This window comes from Leiobunum rupestre, chromosome 9, assembly GCF_980474605.1.
Source record: "Leiobunum rupestre chromosome 9, qqLeiRupe1.1.hap1, whole genome shotgun sequence".
NCBI classification, from domain to species: Eukaryota; Metazoa; Arthropoda; class Arachnida; order Opiliones; family Sclerosomatidae; genus Leiobunum; species Leiobunum rupestre.
Genome location: NC_143392.1, coordinates 43,675,523 through 43,693,434, shown reverse-complemented (window position 1 = coordinate 43,693,434; position 17,912 = coordinate 43,675,523). Strand labels below are relative to the sequence as shown.

Genomic DNA, 17,912 nt, shown 5'->3' with positions numbered 1-17,912 from the left:
TTCTTTTATGAGAGGTGGAATTCTCGTCCCTCTCTTTTCCTTCTTTTATGAGAGGTGGAATTCTCGTCCCTCTCTTTTCCTTCTTTTATGAGAGGTGGAATTCTCGTTCCTCTCTTTTCCTTCTTTTATGAGAGGTGGAATTCTCGTCCCTCTCTTTTCCTTCTTTTATGAGAGGTGGAATTCTCGTTCCTCTCTTTTCCTTCTTTTATGAGAGGTGGAATTCTCGTCCCTCTCTTTTCCTTCTTTTATGAGAGGTGGAATTCTCGTCCCTCTCTTTTCCTTCTTTTATGAGAGGTGGAATTCTCGTCCCTCTCTTTTCCTTCTTTTATGAGAGGTGGAATTCTCGTCCCTCTCTTTTCCTTCTTTTATGAGAGGTGGAATTCTCGTCCCTCTCTTTTCCTTCTTTTATGAGAGGTGGAATTCTCGTCCCTCTCTTTTCCTTCTTTTATGAGAGGTGGAATTCTCGTCCCTCTCTTTTCCTTCTTTTATGAGAGGTGGAATTCTCGTCCCTCTCTTTTCCTTCTTTTATGAGAGGTGCAATTCTCGTTCCTCTCTTTTCCTTCTTTTATGAGAGGTGGAATTCTCGTCCCTCTCTTTTCCTTCTTTTATGAGAAGTGGAATTCTCGTTCCTCTCTTTTCCTTCTTTTATGAGAGGTGGAATTCTCGTTCCTCTCTTTTCCTTCTTTTATGAGAGGTGGAATTCTCGTCCCTCTCTTTTCCTTCTTTTATGAGAGGTGGAATTCTCGTCCCTCTCTTTTCCTTCTTTTATGAGAGGTGGAATTCTCGTCCCTCTCTTTTCCTTCTTTTATGAGAGGTGGAATTCTCGTCCCTCTCTTTTCCTTCTTTTATGAGAGGTGGAATTCTCGTCCCTCTCTTTTCCTTCTTTTATGAGAGGTGGAATTCTCGTCCCTCTCTTTTCCTTCTTTTATGAGAGGTGGAATTCTCGTTCCTCTCTTTTCCTTCTTTTATGAGAGGTGGAATTCTCGTCCCTCTCTTTTCCTTCTTTTATGAGAGGTGGAATTCTCGTTCCTCTCTTTTCCTTCTTTTATGAGAGGTGGAATTCTCGTTCCTCTCTTTTCCTTCTTTTATGAGAGGTGGAATTCTCGTCCCTCTCTTTTCCTTCTTTTATGAGAGGTGGAATTCTCGTCCCTCTCTTTTCCTTCTTTTATGAGAGGTGGAATTCTCGTCCCTCTCTTTTCCTTCTTTTATGAGAGGTGGAATTCTCGTCCCTCTCTTTTCCTTCTTTTATGAGAGGTGGAATTCTCGTCCCTCTCTTTTCCTTCTTTTATGAGAGGTGGAATTCTCGTCCCTGTCTTTTCCTTCTTTTATAAGAAGGATAGTTAAGGACTACCGTGGGAAAGAGAGCAACGTCGGTAGCACCTTGTAGGTCCTTGCAGACATCGAGATTTTTGGGAATGCTTAGTTTTGCTGCTAATAGGAGAGGAGAGTGCTAATTTAACAGTGCTGCAAGAATTGCGAATTGATTCAGTATGGCTTAGCACGTCCTGCGTGTAGTTGCTAGAAAGTACAGTGTGCAGAAATTTCAAGCCCAGAACGATAACTAAAATCTGATCGGCTTAATGGCTGGGTGGCCGCCCGGGGTGGCTCCTTGAGTAGGGACCTTTTATTTATGTATGTTTATATTTTCTTTTCTTTTAATATTTGGTTGACTTCTTATTACGATATATTATAACGTTGAATCGGCAATATGTAGCTTTTTTCAATAATCTGATATATTTCTCGTCAGTAAACCTCGGTACAAAATATGTAATATTTCTTCAGCGAAACGCGAGTCCAGTGTTGTTCATAAAATGAATACAATGTACATCAAATTTCCAAATTAACTGTTATGGGATCTTTTTGAATTGTAAAGTAACTTCAATGTAGCTGCAGTGATACTGCGAAGGAAACAATAATCTCAATATTAGGCAATTTCAAAGTTGATTTTGTACGTGATCATATGATTCATATCTGTCATTGCGCATTTTGTATATTGAACGCTTTTATGACCTTTGTAGAACCACGGCCAACTTTGATCTCTCGCGCTACAGCGGCCATCTCATTCGTTGACGCTTCTGTGTTAACCTATGAGCAAAAGATGTGTATGGCGTGAGCGCCCCTAGCGAATTATTATTTTTAGAATAGTTTTTACATTGAAGCCAATATAAAAACCGAGCGTGGCGCTGAACTCCTACACGTTATAGTACAGTTTATAGGGGGAAAATCCTTGCTGGCGGAATTTCGACGAAAGTGTTGGCCGCTGTAGCACGTGATCAAAGTTGGCCGTGGTAGAACTAAACCCGTTTATTTTTTTCTCAAAACGTCATAGAACTTTGGAGGAGAAGAATATCCAATGTAATATTTTGCGTAATATTTGTCAAAAATGTTCCGTTTTCTACACCATGACTGGATCCACTTTCCTAGTATAGATCAACCTGATCATTTCTTAAATTGCTTAAATTAAATAATATGGATCGAATCGGAATAAATTTTACTGTCGTATATTGTAATTGGATAAACATATTATATCTAACGTTTTGTTTTAAATACAGTTTTATTAAAAATAGATCTTAACAAATTAGATTTTAATTATATTAAAAATATATAGTCCACTCGCTTTTGATTCCCGTTGGAAAAATATTATTCAATCCAATTTGCATCTAATTTAGTTTAGAAATATTTTATCGAAATTTATTGTATTCTACCCGGTTAATAATGTTTTAATACGAACGATAATTTAAATAATAAATAAACGAAGGAAAACTAAAATGAAATATACCAAATAATCGTTGATATTAAAGCTAATTTTTTAAAGTAAAGGCATAACTTGAAACACCATTACGATAGTTAATTAAATGTTACATGAAAATGATTATACTGAAGTTTTTTAACGGCTGACATTAATTGATCTTTACCAGGCTGGAACAAAATTCAGTTATATAAAGTCACTTAAAATACATTTTGATTGATTTTTTTTAAACAAATTGCGCGTCCTTATCAAATTAGTGTCAGCTATGAATGAACAAATTTATTTTTATTAAAAATTAGAATTCAAAGTTATATTTTATATAATGTGTTGTAGTTCATTCAATTCCAATGTATAAAATTTTGTTTTATTCGATCCAAACAAACTTTGGTTCAAACTGGTTAATAACATATAATCTGTACCTGATTTATAACCCCGTATTTCTTGAATGAAATTGTCGTTTTTCCCAAAGATAATATAACTACGTACCCTAGATTCGAAATCAAGCTCCTTGAACGTAAACGCAGGCTCTTACTGAGTTCCTGGCGGGAGTCGGAAAAAACTGCCTCCATGGAGCTGGCAGGGCTACCGACATCTAGTTAAAACGTAAAGTTTTAGTGAAAATTGCGCCGTGGTTTTTGACTTGTGGTTTTCAAGATACCAGATATTTCGTAGTCCTTACGCCCTAAAATCTTCTTCGTATAGCCTAATGGTAAATCCAACCTTGGTAAGGGGGCAGCACCTAAATTCCAACTAGCCCTGGTGAAAATTTTACCTTGATCCGCTCCTACCCTGATGATCTCGCACTATTATACCGTCTCCACGTTGTCAACAGTGTGGATAAGATAGGATTTTATCCTGTTGGTTACCGCAATGAGTATATCACAACGATCGCTGCGGTACACGGTAAAGTCCGACCCGAAGATCTCCGAGGAAGTAATCGTACAATCAAGTTTCGTCTCCATAAGGGCAATGATGGATGGGTGGAGGGTAGCCAGGTAACTCTGGAAGTCATAGATTTTATCATAAGTAACATAATACCTCTAAGTATGACATTTGTAGCCTAGCTCATGCATTTTGTCTTACTATATCCCTTTCTCACCAAAGATAAATCAGTAAAACGATTAGCAACTCTGTAATCCGGAAAATTAACCCTCTTTGTGATTTCAATTTTTCTATTGGTCATCCCAAAGGAGTCAAAAGACTCAAGAGTTCCAATTCAGCCAATCATACAGTACTCCAAAAAATTCACCTGTGGCGTAACCACAGGTGAATTTTAAATTCAAAATTGCGTGCCAAGTTCCCGGAATATCACGTTAACGGAAGTTGGGTTTCCTTAGTTCTTTAGTTCGATTAAAGCCCGACAAAGGGTTAAAAACCCATCACGTCGAGACTAGGAGTAGCGCTAATCGTACAGGTCCAATTACGTAGCAAAGGCCTTCCGGAACTGAGCACGGCCGGGAATGTTCTTTAGGTACTATGGAATGGAATTCCACTCCTGTATGGAGGAGCTAAGGGAGAAATGAATGTTTGTGGACGGCAAGTCTGAAGCCCGGAAGGATCATAGAGGCGACCCGATTCCCTCTTGGGGGCGACGCCAGTCGGACAAGACCGCCGAGCGATGAACCTCGCTTTTTACGATAACGAGACGCTTAAGACGGTGGCGCAAAGCTAAGTTGTCCCATTTTTTGTTCTTGAGCACGTTTGTCATCTACTTACTCCACGCGAATCCCACGCTGGTCGCGAAGCGAAGGGCACGCCGCTGGATATTGTCAACCACGTGGACGCCACTTGCAGTTGATGGGGACCAGACGGCCGAACAGTGCTCCAGGATCGGAAGGATGTAGGTTTTAACTCCTAACGACTTCGTCGCAAAGGAGCAGTGGGACAAGTGTCGGCGGATGAAACCCAGGGCCCTAGCGGTTGATGTGGGTGGACCACTCCAGGGAGTCTGTTAGAGTAACTCCAAGATATTTTTGAGAGGAGACTGTGCGCAGGTCAGCACCTTAAAGGACATATTTCGCTGAGTGAGCTAGCTGACCAGCTCTGCGAAGTGAGAGAACTTTGCAGAGTTTAGCGGTAGCAGTCACTGGCCCACTGCTCACTCCACTTGCCGATGGTATCGAGGTCGGATTGAAGAGCAACGCAGTCCTGTGTTGAGAAGATCGACCTGGAGAGTGCTACGTCATCCGCGAAGATGTAATGTTGGGAGACGACGTTGTCTCCGATGTCGTTGATGTAGATGATGAAGAGGAGAGGCCCCAGGATCGATCCTTGTGGCACGTCAGAGGAAGCAGGGAGCCAGTCGGAGGTGGCACCGGGGAGTACCACTCGAAACTATCTATTCTCGAGGTAAGCTGATAGCCAAATCAGGATCATACCCCTAACCCCGTAGTAGTAAAGTTTGCCGTTGAGGAGCTCATGCGGAACCGAATCAAAGGCTTGGTGAAAGTCAAGGAAAATGAAATCCACTCGGCCGGCTTGCTCCAGCCCAGAAGTCCAGGCGTCAACTCAGCAAAGGAGCTGGGTCACAGTGCTGAAGCCACTACGGAAACCGTGTTGGGACGGACTCATGAGGTTGTGCTGGATGAAGTGAGCCGAGATGGCAGACACACCGACATGCTCGTCGGCTTTGAGGAAGGCCTCAAGGGCCGGAGGGGACAGCTCAGAGTGAAGTCTGGAGACGTAGATCAACCCAAACGGTCTTGTACCACGAACCTTTTGGAAGCATCAAACTCCTGGACCTCTGCCCTGGAATCTGGGCATGCCGTTGACGTGATTTACCTCGACATACAGAAGGCCTTCGATACCGTCCCCCATCACCAACTTTTCCGGAGTCTCCAGGCAGCGGATATCTCACGCTACCCCCTTCGCTGGATACAGGCCTTCCTGACCCAACGTTCTCAACGGGTTGTCATTAGAGGTGCTAAGTCCTCTTCTCGTCCTGTTACCAGTGGGGTGCCGCAAGGCTCGGTATTGGCCCCCCTGCTATTCGCCATTTACGTCAATAGTCTAGCAGCTTCTATCCACCATGCCCTAGTCAGTTTATTCACAGACGACACAAAACTCGTCCACTTGCTCTCGACCAGCACATCCCACGTTAAACTCCAGTCTGACCTATCCAGGGTAGAAGCCTGGGCAGCTGAGGCTGGCCTCTCGTTCAATGCAGCCAAATCAAACGTTCTCCATCTTGGCAGAAACCACTCTCGTCACACTTACTATCTGGGGGGCCAAGCCATACCACCAACGAGCTGCATCCGAGATCTTGGGGTTCACATTGATGAGAAGCTGTCCTTCTCCGATCACTGCCGCACTGTGGCCAAAAAGATAAACATGTTTACTGGCATGACCCGGAGGACTTTTCACTTCAAGTCCCCGAAACTGATCAAGACTCTCTTCAAAACCTTTATCCTTCCACTACTGGACTTCGCGTCACCAATTTGGTCCCCACATTTCAAGAAGGACATTACCCTCATAAACAAATCGTTAAATAGGCTCACTAAGCTTGTCCCTCAGCTGCGCAGACGATCGCCGACAGTTCCTTTCCATTCCCACGCTACAAGAACGACATCAAGCAAATGACCTAACCGAACTATTCTCGATTGTGTCAGGCTCCAGTTTCCTTCATGAAGGAGAATTTTTCGAGCGCCCACATTTAACTTCCACCCGCGGACACAAAAAAAACTATTCCTACCTCGCGTTAACACTTCTTACCGCCAGCGCCATTTTACACACCGCACCCTATCCATTTGGAATTCCCTCCCTCACGACTTAGTGTCTCTACCCTCAAAACATTCCTTCACCCGTACCCTACGCTCCTATCTTACCCCCTCCTGTGCTTAACGTTTTACTGTATTCATATTGGTTTTTTTTTGTTTTTTTCTTTTTTATATATATATATATATCTCAAACGTTTGTATTATCTGTAACCAAAAATTTTTGAGTGCCTATAAGCAGCCAGTGGCAGCTTTGGTGCGTAAATAAAGAAAGAAAGTGAATTCCTGCATACTATTATCTTACTGATCTACTGTCGGGTACTGCAAGGTTGACCACAATTTTGCTATATCTAGCTTAACGATCTGTATCTTTTATCCAAAAAAATAAATAAATAAAGTCCACCTCGAATGTGGAGGTAGGCTCACACCAAAGATAATTTAAACTCGTACCCTAGATTCGAAATCACTCTCTCGCGCGTTGCCAATAGCGTTTACCCACTTCCCGCTGGAACTCAGAAAAAATTCGCTCCATGGTTTGCACCTTACCGCAACCGATGGAGCCCGATTTTTCTGAGGTCACGTGCCGGAAAAGGGTAAACGCTTCGTTACAAAACCGTCAATGGGAAAGCTCTCAGTATTCGAATCTAGGGTACGAGTTTAAATTATCTTTGCTCACACCAAGGGGTCTCGATCAAGAAGATGTTTGAAAAAATATCTGTACGAGTTACAATTGATGACGTCAATACGATCCATAGAGATAGAAAATAAATAGAGGCACTATTGCATCTAACGAAGTTGACCGCGAGTGTCGACCCCCTTTTCGCCAATGTAGGAAGCCATGAGATGGGCAGATTACATGGCGCCTACGACGCGCGGTGAAATGAAATACATTATGCCTTTTTGAAAATCAACTGTCATTTGCCTAATACTAGTTACTCTGTCAATCGATAGATGGCGTTGCAAATTCTGCCCATCTCCGCTTTCATACATGCGTGGGGGGATGAATTTTCCCGGTCAAAAACAGGGGTGCCTTAACGCGGTAATCTTCCCTCTATTTCTTTTCTATACTCTATGATGAAGATACGATCTCATAGATTCTCATCTGGGTGACGTCACGATTTTACATAACAACGCAAAACCCGTAATATTTTGAAAAAAAAAACCATGCGATCGAGCCTACATCGAGCCAATTTTATAGTTCCCTTTTTTACGAACCTTGGGCTCACACGCCAGACTAAAAAATATCTCGACCTCGGCCTTTTATTTTTCGTCGTGGTTACATAAAATTCTGGATGATGATTGGTTGAAATGCCCGCTGCTAGCGATCGGGCTTCCTTCGGGTTGAACTTTTGGTGTTGAAATTAAAATTTTAGGGGTAAGTTTTTTGTAGAAAGAATAGTACACTGCTTTAAAAAATTTGGAAATAAAATTTATAAACAATGTTTCGCAAAACACTTGGTAGGTTAGTGCACATGTAGCTTTATCCAAAATACCGAAATAAATCTTAAACAATCATCGGGATATCGCACGTGTGCTGGGATTATAATTCGTAAGACCGAGGCTTAGAATTAGGATTTAATTCGTTACAGTAAAAAGTGAACGAAAACAGAAAAGATAAATTCCCATCAAAATGGATGTAAAAATGGCAGATTCAGCAAGTGAATCAGACTCGGGAAGTGTAGATGGAGGGTGCATGATACCTCCATCCCCAATCTCCAGAGAACAATTTCAAAAGAGAATCGAATCTCTACAGCAAGAGAATCGGGTTCTTAAAATGGAATTGGAAACGTATAAACTTAGGGTCAAGACACTGCAAGAAGAGAATCGCGCTCTCAGACAAGCTAGCGTGACTATAGTGAGTTTTTTATATACATCAATTGTAGCTTACACGCCACAATTGTTTTAAATTTAATTGTAAATACGCAGCAAGCTAAAGCTGAACAAGAGGAAGAGTTTATTAGCAACACCTTACTTAAGAAGATTCAAGCTTTAAAGAAAGAAAAAGAAACACTAGCTCTTAACTATGAGCAAGAAGAAGAATGCCTCACAAATGATTTATCTAGAAAGCTTAACCAGGTTTTAAAACTACTTTAAACAGGTTATTTAGTTTTACTTATTGACCTATTTCACCTTAGCTGAGACAAGAGAAAGTGCAGCTAGAACAAACGCTAGAGCAAGAACAGGAGGCATTAGTGAATAAATTGATGAGAAAAATTGAGAAATTGGAGGCTGAAACTCTTTGTAAACAGTCAAACCTGGAACAGCTTCGCAGGGAGAAAGTAGAATTGGAAAATACTTTGGAACAAGAGCAGGAAGCGTTGGTTAACAGGTTATGGAAAAGAATGGATAAATTAGAAGCAGAGAAAAGGTTCATGTACATATTGACTTTCCATCTCTTTTAACCATCTTTTCTCACCCCCACTTGGATGTAAATATTAAATCCATTTTACATTTCGTAGAATGTTGCAAGAGAAGTTAGACCAACCAGTTTCAGCTCCTCCTTCTCCCAGAGATATAAATAACGGAGACACCGCTGCTAACTTGACCTTGCATGTTCAGCACTTGAGAAATGAAGTTGCCAAATTAAAAATGCAGTTGCTCAATGCGCAACAGGAACGTGAGTTCTTTATATTTGCGACTAAAAATGAAGTATCGGAAATTTCATTTTATTTCGGCTGTTTAGATTCTGAGAAAATGGCTCAGTTTGCCATGGAAGAGAGGCAAGTTCGTGAAGAAAACATCCGATTGCAGAGAAAACTGCAAATGGAGATGGACAGAAGGGAAGCCCTCTGTCGCCACTTGTCAGAGAGCGAATCTAGTCTTGAAATGGATGAAGAAAGGCACTTTAACGAGATGACTTCTCAGGGTCACAATGTTAGGCCTAGGACTGTCTCCAGCCCCATTCCTTATAATCCATCACCAAGTTCTTCAAGACCGCTTAGTCCTGGTAAATATTGAAAAAGTCATTTCTAACTACCAAAACATTAATATACACTTACATTTTTCTACTCAGGTTTGAGTTTTTCTAGTGGTTTAAGAGAAACTTTTAGCCCTCCAAGTCCGATGGGTCGTTGCCCCAATTGCAACCAACAGTTGTACCACGTTCCTGTTCCTGGTACTCATATTCCGGGTACTTCTCCTCCTTCGGGTTCCAGTATAGCAACCACATCCTATCCTGTTGTAAGCCTTGAATTTTTTTTCTATCTTCCAAAAAGGTCTACTCTTACCTTTTTCATGCATTTTATTTTAGAATATAACCCCTGGAACCTCCGTAGTTTCTGCCAAACCCAAATCAGCTAATCAAGAAAGGTTTGTTAAACCAGCAGCGCCACCACCAGTCCATTTAAATCAAACCGGAGTTTTTGGGAATGTTGGTAGTCCGCAACAACCAACAGAAAAAAGTTAAACATTGGATTTGACATTCTATCGAAACAAAAAATGGCATGTTTGTATTCTTCCTGTTTGCTATTCTTGATAGCGAAGGGCATCCATTTGTGTTGTTCCAAGATTTCTTTGGGGTTTTTTCATTTTTTCTGGCAAAGCGCGGGAATTGTTATAAAACGTGTCGCTCCACGTGCCATTCTTAAGGACAAGAAACTCTATTCAAATTAAAAAAATTACCTAGCATAATAGTACGTAAGAAAGTTAAAAAAAAAACTACAGTAAGAGTAATTGTGGTGTTCAACTTTAAATTCACTTAAGCCTCACTTTTTCAAGAAAAAAAGTTCTTTAACACTAACAAGTCTTTTAGAAATAAAAATAAAATCCGTTATGTATAATTTTGACATTTCCAAATAATTTTTTTTGGGTATTGTTTGTTTTTGTAGAGTGAAAAAAAAATGTATTTTGCTATAAATTTTGTCTTTAACAAGAACGTTATGAGTTAGATTAAAAATTGAAATCGTTATCAAACCATCAAAATACTGCGTGGTGTTCTTTTGGGGGGTGTATGTTAATGGAGTACTTAAAAATGATGGTCTTTCATTTCCGGGTTATTAAATTTAATTTAACTGTTCCTGTGCCTTATAATCTATTGCGTTACGCTTTGTTCCGTGAACGTTTTAACAACTGTCTAACCTAGTCATCATATTTCTAGTTTATGCATTCTTAAATAAAAAATGCATCGCAGTTCTCAAGTTACTTTCTAAGAATGCTCGTGATAATTTTACTTCTTTTCGTAAGCTGAAATCCCACTGAACTTCTAAACTTAGAATATTCTGTTAACCATTAAAATAAAGCTGACATTGGGGAAATATAATTTTGAGTTTGATAAGACTGAACTCTTTCAAGAACATGTAACTATATTTATAATAAAGTTGGATTTTTTTTCTTTAAGTGGCAAAATCTTTTTAATATAAGATTGTACATCTTTAAAAGAAATCTGACGAAATCAATATGTCTTGCGCTCATTTCAAGGTCTACAATTTCAATATTTTCCTATTGATACTATAATTTTTTATTTTATCTCTGATTAGATTGTAACATTGCCTTCAGTCTATCACTGCTTGACCACAAACAATACACTGAAGCTAAACTTAAACCTACTAAACCACCCACACCCATCTTCCTTAATCCGGCTGAAAATATAAAAACATTCCTTTTAGTTTTGATCACTCTGGTTTTTCTAACAAAATTTCTATGACTAAAACCAAAATTTGTACTAAATATATATAGTACCTGTTGACTTGTACAGAACGCCAGTAGTTGTACCAGCAACAAGGGTATTTAGCTCATCATCTGTGCCCCTTAACCAAGAGAGAATAACCCCAAATCCACTGTACATTACAGCTGGCATGTAACAGAAAATTAACACAAATATATGGAGCAGATGAGTTTCAAAATGAAAAGGGAAAAGATTCAAGCTTTTGTCAATTCTAAAATGTAAATAACTATTTACACACGTATTGTAGTGTTTCTTCTTAAATTTGGTCTTGCTCAAATTTTGCAATGTAAATAAAGTTATATTTGAACAAGCTTGGTACTTCCCTTTTAAGACAAAAGAAAAAAATGCTGCTACTGACCAACTACTCCTAATGTATTTGCTACACCAGCTCCCTTTTTGGTAATGTAGTTTAGCATTCTTTAAATAAAAAAAAATTATACCTGCAAACAAAATTGTTTAAGATAAAAAATCTTACTGAGTTCTACGAACACTGCCTGTATGACCAGCTATAGTAGTTTCTTTTAGACCAGTGTAAAATCCGTTAACACCACCAAAAGCAGCCCCTGTATGAAGAAAATTTTAGTTTGATAATTTTCTTATTATTAAGTTTATTAATTTGATACACATTAGCTTACCAAGCATAACGGAACCACCAATTTGTGAAAAGGCAAGTTCAAAACGACCACGTTGCCTAGAAGCTCCTTCGGGAAATATCCATTCCGGGTCATTCTACACAACCAATATTTAATTTAAACCGCAAGAAGACATTTACATTTAGTAGTATTAACATACTTGGGCTAAATATGCTGGATCAAAATTTAAATAAGGTGATACTGGTGTAAAATTCCCTTTAGGAATCGAAGGCGAATCTGATGAAAAATTAGAAAAACACATGCTTTAACATTATGACGCAATATATTAAGAATATTATCCTAAGCCTTGGCAACATTTGGCCTGTATATATTACGAAAAGACTACTCACATGGAAATTGCAAACTAGGATCCGATGGCGGATATATTAATCCTCCAGACTGTCGATCCATATCTTTTAGGTTACTGACTTTTTTTATATAATTATTTCATCATTAAACTTAACGTATTAAGTTAAAAATATAATCACCTAACACCTATAAGCCTAAAACGCAAGTAGAAAAGAAATTATCCTCGCAGCGTCTGCTTCCACAGAGCACGGCCCACTGCGCATGCGCTCGCGTTCTCTCGCCCCATAGCGGCCCGCTCAAAGAATTTCAAATCCATGTATTGGCGCGAATCAAAAGTTTAGCGATTAGTGTCTTCGTCGTCCGCCGGGAGCGCTTCGTCCCAACCCTAAAAACGCGTCTTTTTACAACCGATTTAACATCATACTCTATGGTGGGAAACTCAACAACCGATGAGTACATGCTGCTAAAAAGTACCTAAATATTCTTAAAGCTAATTTTTTTCATTTTTATTTTGTAATTGAAAGTTATGTTTCCATTTACAACTTAAAAAATTAGGTTATAATTCAGTTTTTTTCAAATTGTTTAGCAAGAAAGTTAACCCTAGTTAGTTTTATTTACAACTTTTACCTTGTCTTGTAGCCATTTTTCCATACATATAACCAGAAATACATGAATTTCTGATATAACTATATAATTTTCATTATCTTCTAAAGAAAATAAAATGTTTATTTAGGTGTAATTTGTTCATTTTTATTATAAACATGTTCTAAGATTTACATTGTTTGAAACCCCTTTTAAGAATAAGTTCCAACATATTTATATGGTTTCGAATTTCATTTATCAATAAGTCAATGGATTCACTAGATTATACAAACTATTGAAACGTAATAATACAGTTTACAGGTAATTAGAAATTAAATAATTTTTATTCAACAATTTAGTTACCCTTACTTAACTAGATTAAAATGCTTTTGCGTTCCTTATTGCAAACCTAAAAAAGTGATGAAATTCTGTGAGAAAGATGGCTGAAAATCATATCACATCACGTGATAATTACAAAATAAATGACACATCAGCATCAAGTGTAGTATGCAGTTTACACTTTAGTGACACAGATAAAGGTACAGAATTCATCTTTAACAGACAATTGTGGGGCTTGACATTTTCAAAGAACCTGTAAACAATTTGGTTATAAATGCACTGGCGTCTCTAGACCCTTGGGGGTGGGATATACTGACCTGAAATTAAAAATTAGTAGTCCCTCAAAAATGTAAATGTTTAGTCATTTTCTTGCCTCTTAAAATCATTAGATTTATTGATTAAACGAATCAAATTTCGAATTGGGATTTACTACTCTCCGCTCCTTGATTTAATTTAACTATCAGACAGAGGTGGTTTAAAATATCCAAAGCAGAAGTTTGTTTGATTATCTCAATTGTTTTGACCTTCATAGAGGGAGCGATTCCATATTTACGAGAAACTCCTGGAATTTGTAACAATTTGCCGAAGCTTTCTAAATGTCCTCTTTTACAGTGTGATTGCAATGACACTCATGCTTCAACTTCTGCAAATTTATCTGTGACAAAATAGTTCCACCTTTAGTTGATAATATAACACGGTTAAATTTCAGCTTGTTACGAGAAACTTAAAGAACTTAGTTTTAAGCCTCAAACGATAAAGTTTCTCCAAATGTGAAACGTCCAATACAACATTTACGGCAGTCATTCCTGGAAACAGATAAATAATAACTTTGTTTAAACTTCTCCATATTATGGATTGTAAATATTTAAATAATAACTTACTTTCCATTTCCCAGTTATTAAAATATTTGCTATTGGCTTAGCTACAAGCGTTAATTGTGATTATCCAAGCAGTCTTTTTCATCGACGTGTTGTCACCTGTAACAGCTGACTCAGTAGCGAGAGCATCTGACATCTGGTGATTTTAAAATATTATTTTCGGCGGGAAAAACAAACGTAAAAATTTTGAAAAAGTGATTAAAACGTATAAAAAGAGTTGATTTACCTTTCATTTCCTCGAAAATGCCTATTAATTCTTAATCTTTTTCATAATAAATCAAAAAACAACATATCTCCGTAGGATTCAATGTTAAAGAGGGGTCAGATTATAGCGCTCCAGCCTACGTAGCGGCCACAAATGGCATTCTCTATTTTGGGCTGATTGAGCGGGCCGCTATGGGGCGAGAGAACGCGAGCGCATGCGCAGTGGGCCGTGCACAGAGCATTTTCTTTGCGCATAATTTGCATTGAGTTGGGAACAGCCCGTGCACGCTAGATTTTATCATTGAGTTGGGAATATCAATCTAGAGATCCAATCAAATCTGCTCCCCGCGAAACAAGTTTTTGAAAAATACGAATGTGCCGTCTGCTCTAAAATGACGATCAAACGTTATCATATGACCCGTGGCGCCATCCATTATTTTGAAGAAAAAAAATCTTTTTGCTTGAAAACGCGTCTTTTTTTTTTTCAAAAATAAGAAAGACTTTATTGGTGTATATGGCAGCGGGGGCCTTCACACCATGTGCATCATACAGAATTAGACTACAAATTTAAAGTATATACAAACAGCGATAAGAAGATAAATACACAAACCAAAAACAAAACTATTGTACCCGGCAAAGTTAACGAATGCCAACGGCGCGGAGCAGATTACACACGTCGGAAATAATCGGTAGTACACCTCGAGAAAAGGCCATACGGAGACCCGATACAGAGTGGAGAAAGTCACCTGCCGTAAGCGACGCCAAAAACGAATGGCGGGGACCGCTAGCCGCCCGACATTCAAAAAGAATGTGGTGAAGCGTCTCTATCGCCGCGCACTGACCGGAGCGACACACCGAAGACGTTCTTAAGCGAAAACGGAAAAGCACCGCAGCAGTTGGGAGCCGGTCACAGTTAACACGTGCTACTAACGAGTCTTGCCAACGTGGCAACCGAAGACCCGCAATACAGTCCCGTGACGGATCAGTCTTGTACCACCCGACGCCCCGAGCCGAAACAAAGTGGTTCCATGAAACCTGCCAAGAGTCCGTAACCAGAAGCGAAACCCGTGTTTTAAGGTAGCTTTTGGTGCGAGGCAAAAAAACCATCGGCCGCGCAGGATGGTCGATAGCCGCTACTGTGGCACATTTGTCCGCCATCTCGTTCCCTGGGATACCGGAATGAGACGGACACCACAATAGTTTAACACGCCCGGGGTAACCGTGACAGAGGCTCCGGAAACGTAGTACTTGAGGGTCAGGGCCGTCCCCCAAAATCATAGCCAAGGCCGATTGGGAGTCGGAGCATACGACAATGTTCCCGAGACCTTCACTGCGAGCGAAAGCCACCGCTTGATTAATGGCAAAGAGCTCCACCGTGTTAATCGGGTGGCCCGGATCCACAACGAACGGACGAGCGACATCGCGATCAGGAATGCAGAAGCTGGCGCCGGCACAGCTGGATACGTCCTGGAGGGAGCCGTCGGTATATATGACCACGGAATCGCCGGCCATGGCATGGAGTTCGTAAAAGAAGAGCTGGCGCAACTCGACATCCGAGAACTCTGACTTTGAGGAGCGCAGCCAGCGACAGTTGACGTCCGCCTGGACAGGGGTCCAAGAAGGAAGGGAAATAAGGCTGGGAGAAGGAACCAAATCATGAAGCCAGTCAAGATTAAGAGTGACAAGTTGACGCCAGTATTTGAGGATCGTTGGAGTATTATGTATCGTCCAGAAGTGTTCAAAGTGACTGAGAGTGGCCACCGAGCCAGTTATGTATTAACGAAACTATCACGAAATGTACCCCTCTTCACGCTCTTCATGACGGCGTAAAAATAATTATGGTATTCAAAAGGGAAGTAGCTTTAAATGATAGAATAAATTTGAAACACGAAAATACGTGGAGACGCCATATTTCCTACAAAAAAGCAATTAGAATAAATAGAATAATTTGTCTATAACGTTTAAACCGGTGGAGGGAAATTAACGAAACTATCACGAAATATACCCCTCTTCACGCTCTTCATGACGGCGTAAAAATAATTATGGTATTTAAAAGGGAAGTAGCTTTAAATGATAGAATAAATGTGAAGCACGAAAAAACGCTGAGACGCCATATTTCCTACCCAAAAGGAATTAGAATAAATAGAATAATTTGGCTATAACGTTTAAACCAGTCCTTGCAAATTAACGAAACTACCACGAAATATACCCCTCTTCACGCTCTTCGTGACGGCGTAAAAATAATTCCGGTATTCGAATGGAAAGTATAGAAAACGTGATAGAATAAATTTGAAACACGAAAATACGCGGAGACGCCATATTTCCTACAAAAAAGCAATTAGAATAAATAGAATAATTTGTCTATAACGTTTAAACCGGTGGAGGGAAATTAACGAAACTATCACGAAATGTACCCCTCTTCACGCTCTTCATGACGGCGTAAAAATAATTATGGTATTCAAAAGGGAAGTAGCTTTGAATGATAGAATAAATTTGAAACACGAAAATACGTGGAGACGCCATATTTCCTACAAAAAAGCAATTAGAATAAATAGAATAATTTGTCTATAACGTTTAAACCGGTGGAGGGAAATTAACGAAACTATCACGAAATATACCCCTCTTCACGCTCTTCATGACGGCGTAAAAATAATTATGGTATTTAAAAGGGAAGTAGCTTTAAATGATAGAATAAATGTGAAGCACGAAAAAACGCTGAGACGCCATATTTCCTACCCAAAAGGAATTAGAATAAATAGAATAATTTCGCTATAACGTTTAAACCAGTCCTTGCAAATTAACGAAACTACCACGAAATATACCCCTCTTCACGCTCTTCGTGACGGCGTAAAAATAATTCCGGTATTCGAATGGAAAGTATAGAAAACGTGATAGAATAAATTTGAAACACGAAAATACGCGGAGACGCCATATTTCCTACAAAAAAGCAATTAGAATAAATAGAATAATTTGTCTATAACGTTTAAACCGGTGGAGGGAAATTAACGAAACTATCACGAAATATACCCCTCTTCACGCTCTTCATGACGGCGTAAAAATAATTATGGTATTTAAAAGGGAAGTAGCTTTAAATGATAGAATAAATGTGAAGCACGAAAAAACGCTGAGACGCCATATTTCCTACCCAAAAGGAATTAGAATAAATAGAATAATTTCGCTATAACGTTTAAACCAGTCCGTGCAAATTAACGAAACTACCACGAAATATACCCCTCTTCACGCTCTTCGTGACGGCGTAAAAATAATTCAGGTATTCGAATGGAAAGTATAGAAAACGTGATAGAATAAATTTGAAACACGAAAATACGCGGAGACGCCATATTTCCTACAAAAAAGCAATTAGAATAAATAGAATAATTTGTCTATAACGTTTAAACCGGTGGAGGGAAATTAACGAAACTATCACGAAATGTACCCCTCTTCACGCTCTTCATGACGGCGTAAAAATAATTATGGTATTTAAAAGGGAAGTAGCTTTAAATGATAGAATAAATGTGAAGCACGAAAAAACGCTGAGACGCCATATTTCCTACCCAAAAGGAATTAGAATAAATAGAATAATTTGGCTATAACGTTTAAACCAGTCCTTGCAAATTAACGAGACTACCACGAAATATACCCCTCTTCACGCTCTTCGTGACGGCGTAAAAATAATTCCGGTATTCGAATGGAAAGTATAGAAAACGTGATAGAATAAATTTGAAACACGAAAATACGCGGAGACGCCATATTTCCTACAAAAAAGCAATTAGAATAAATAGAATAATTTGTCTATAACGTTTAAGCCGGTGGAGGGAAATTAACGAAACTATCACGAAATAT

At 39.2% G+C, this 17,912-nt stretch overlaps 2 protein-coding genes and 2 long non-coding RNA genes across 7 annotated transcripts; 1 reads left to right on the top strand and 3 right to left on the bottom strand.

Annotated features, from left to right (window-relative positions):
* Window positions 1–3,254: 3,254 nt before the first annotated feature.
* On the bottom strand, window positions 3,255–3,589 carry LOC149928501 (uncharacterized). The gene is made up of 3 exons (XR_016473867.1): window positions 3,522–3,589; window positions 3,408–3,452; window positions 3,255–3,341 (listed from the first exon to the last, which is right to left on the bottom strand). It is a non-coding gene; the product is annotated as an uncharacterized LOC149928501 (long non-coding RNA).
* A 4,144-nt stretch (window positions 3,590–7,733) lies between these two features.
* LOC149928500 (coiled-coil domain-containing protein 6-like) lies at window positions 7,734–10,260 on the top strand. Of its 3 annotated transcripts, XM_090158870.1 has the most exons (8): window positions 7,734–7,837; window positions 8,052–8,317; window positions 8,389–8,538; window positions 8,598–8,836; window positions 8,922–9,079; window positions 9,146–9,409; window positions 9,476–9,642; window positions 9,713–10,260. In XM_090158870.1, the coding sequence occupies exons 2-8, from the start codon at window positions 8,093–8,095 to the stop codon at window positions 9,866–9,868; spliced, it is 1,359 nt and encodes a 452-aa protein (XP_090014996.1). In that variant the 5' UTR covers window positions 7,734–7,837; window positions 8,052–8,092; the 3' UTR covers window positions 9,869–10,260. The 3 variants fall into 3 exon arrangements, with proteins under 3 accessions (XP_090014996.1, XP_090014997.1, XP_090014995.1); XM_090158871.1 differs by lacking the exon at window positions 7,734–7,837 and having other exon boundaries at window positions 7,847–8,317; window positions 8,598–8,830; XM_090158869.1 differs by lacking the exon at window positions 7,734–7,837 and having other exon boundaries at window positions 7,847–8,317.
* A 557-nt stretch (window positions 10,261–10,817) lies between these two features.
* Tim23 (translocase of inner mitochondrial membrane 23) lies at window positions 10,818–12,283 on the bottom strand. Its single transcript, XM_090158593.1, has 7 exons — window positions 12,108–12,283; window positions 11,918–11,994; window positions 11,761–11,854; window positions 11,601–11,688; window positions 11,484–11,542; window positions 11,140–11,250; window positions 10,818–11,039 (listed from the first exon to the last, which is right to left on the bottom strand). The coding sequence occupies exons 1-7, from the start codon at window positions 12,166–12,168 to the stop codon at window positions 10,924–10,926; spliced, it is 606 nt and encodes a 201-aa protein (XP_090014719.1). The 5' UTR covers window positions 12,169–12,283; the 3' UTR covers window positions 10,818–10,923.
* Window positions 12,284–12,857: 574 nt separating this feature from the next.
* Window positions 12,858–14,217, bottom strand: LOC149928498 (uncharacterized). Of its 2 annotated transcripts, XR_016473977.1 has the most exons (4): window positions 14,092–14,217; window positions 13,869–14,001; window positions 13,124–13,793; window positions 12,858–13,057 (listed from the first exon to the last, which is right to left on the bottom strand). It is a non-coding gene; the product is annotated as an uncharacterized LOC149928498 (long non-coding RNA). The 2 variants fall into 2 exon arrangements; XR_016473976.1 differs by lacking the exon at window positions 12,858–13,057 and having other exon boundaries at window positions 13,075–13,793.
* Between the last annotated feature and the right edge of the window lie 3,695 nt (window positions 14,218–17,912).

Excerpts from the sequence above, each read along its gene's own strand:
- LOC149928500 (XM_090158870.1), top strand. The coding sequence starts at position 8,093 with ATGGATGTAAAAATGGCAGATTCAGCAAGTGAATCAGACTCGGGAAGT. Across the intron at positions 8,318-8,388 it reads GACAAGCTAGCGTGACTATA|CAAGCTAAAGCTGAACAAGA; the intron begins GTGAGTTTTTTA and ends GTAAATACGCAG. Across the intron at positions 8,837-8,921 it reads GAAGCAGAGAAAAGGTTCAT|AATGTTGCAAGAGAAGTTAG; the intron begins GTACATATTGAC and ends TACATTTCGTAG.
- Tim23 (XM_090158593.1), bottom strand. The coding sequence starts at position 12,168 with ATGGATCGACAGTCTGGAGGATTAATATATCCGCCATCGGATCCTAGT. Across the intron at positions 11,251-11,483 it reads AAATACATTAGGAGTAGTTG|CTGTAATGTACAGTGGATTT; the intron begins GTCAGTAGCAGC and ends GTTACATGCCAG. Across the intron at positions 11,040-11,139 it reads CGTTCTGTACAAGTCAACAG|CCGGATTAAGGAAGATGGGT; the intron begins GTACTATATATA and ends TTATATTTTCAG.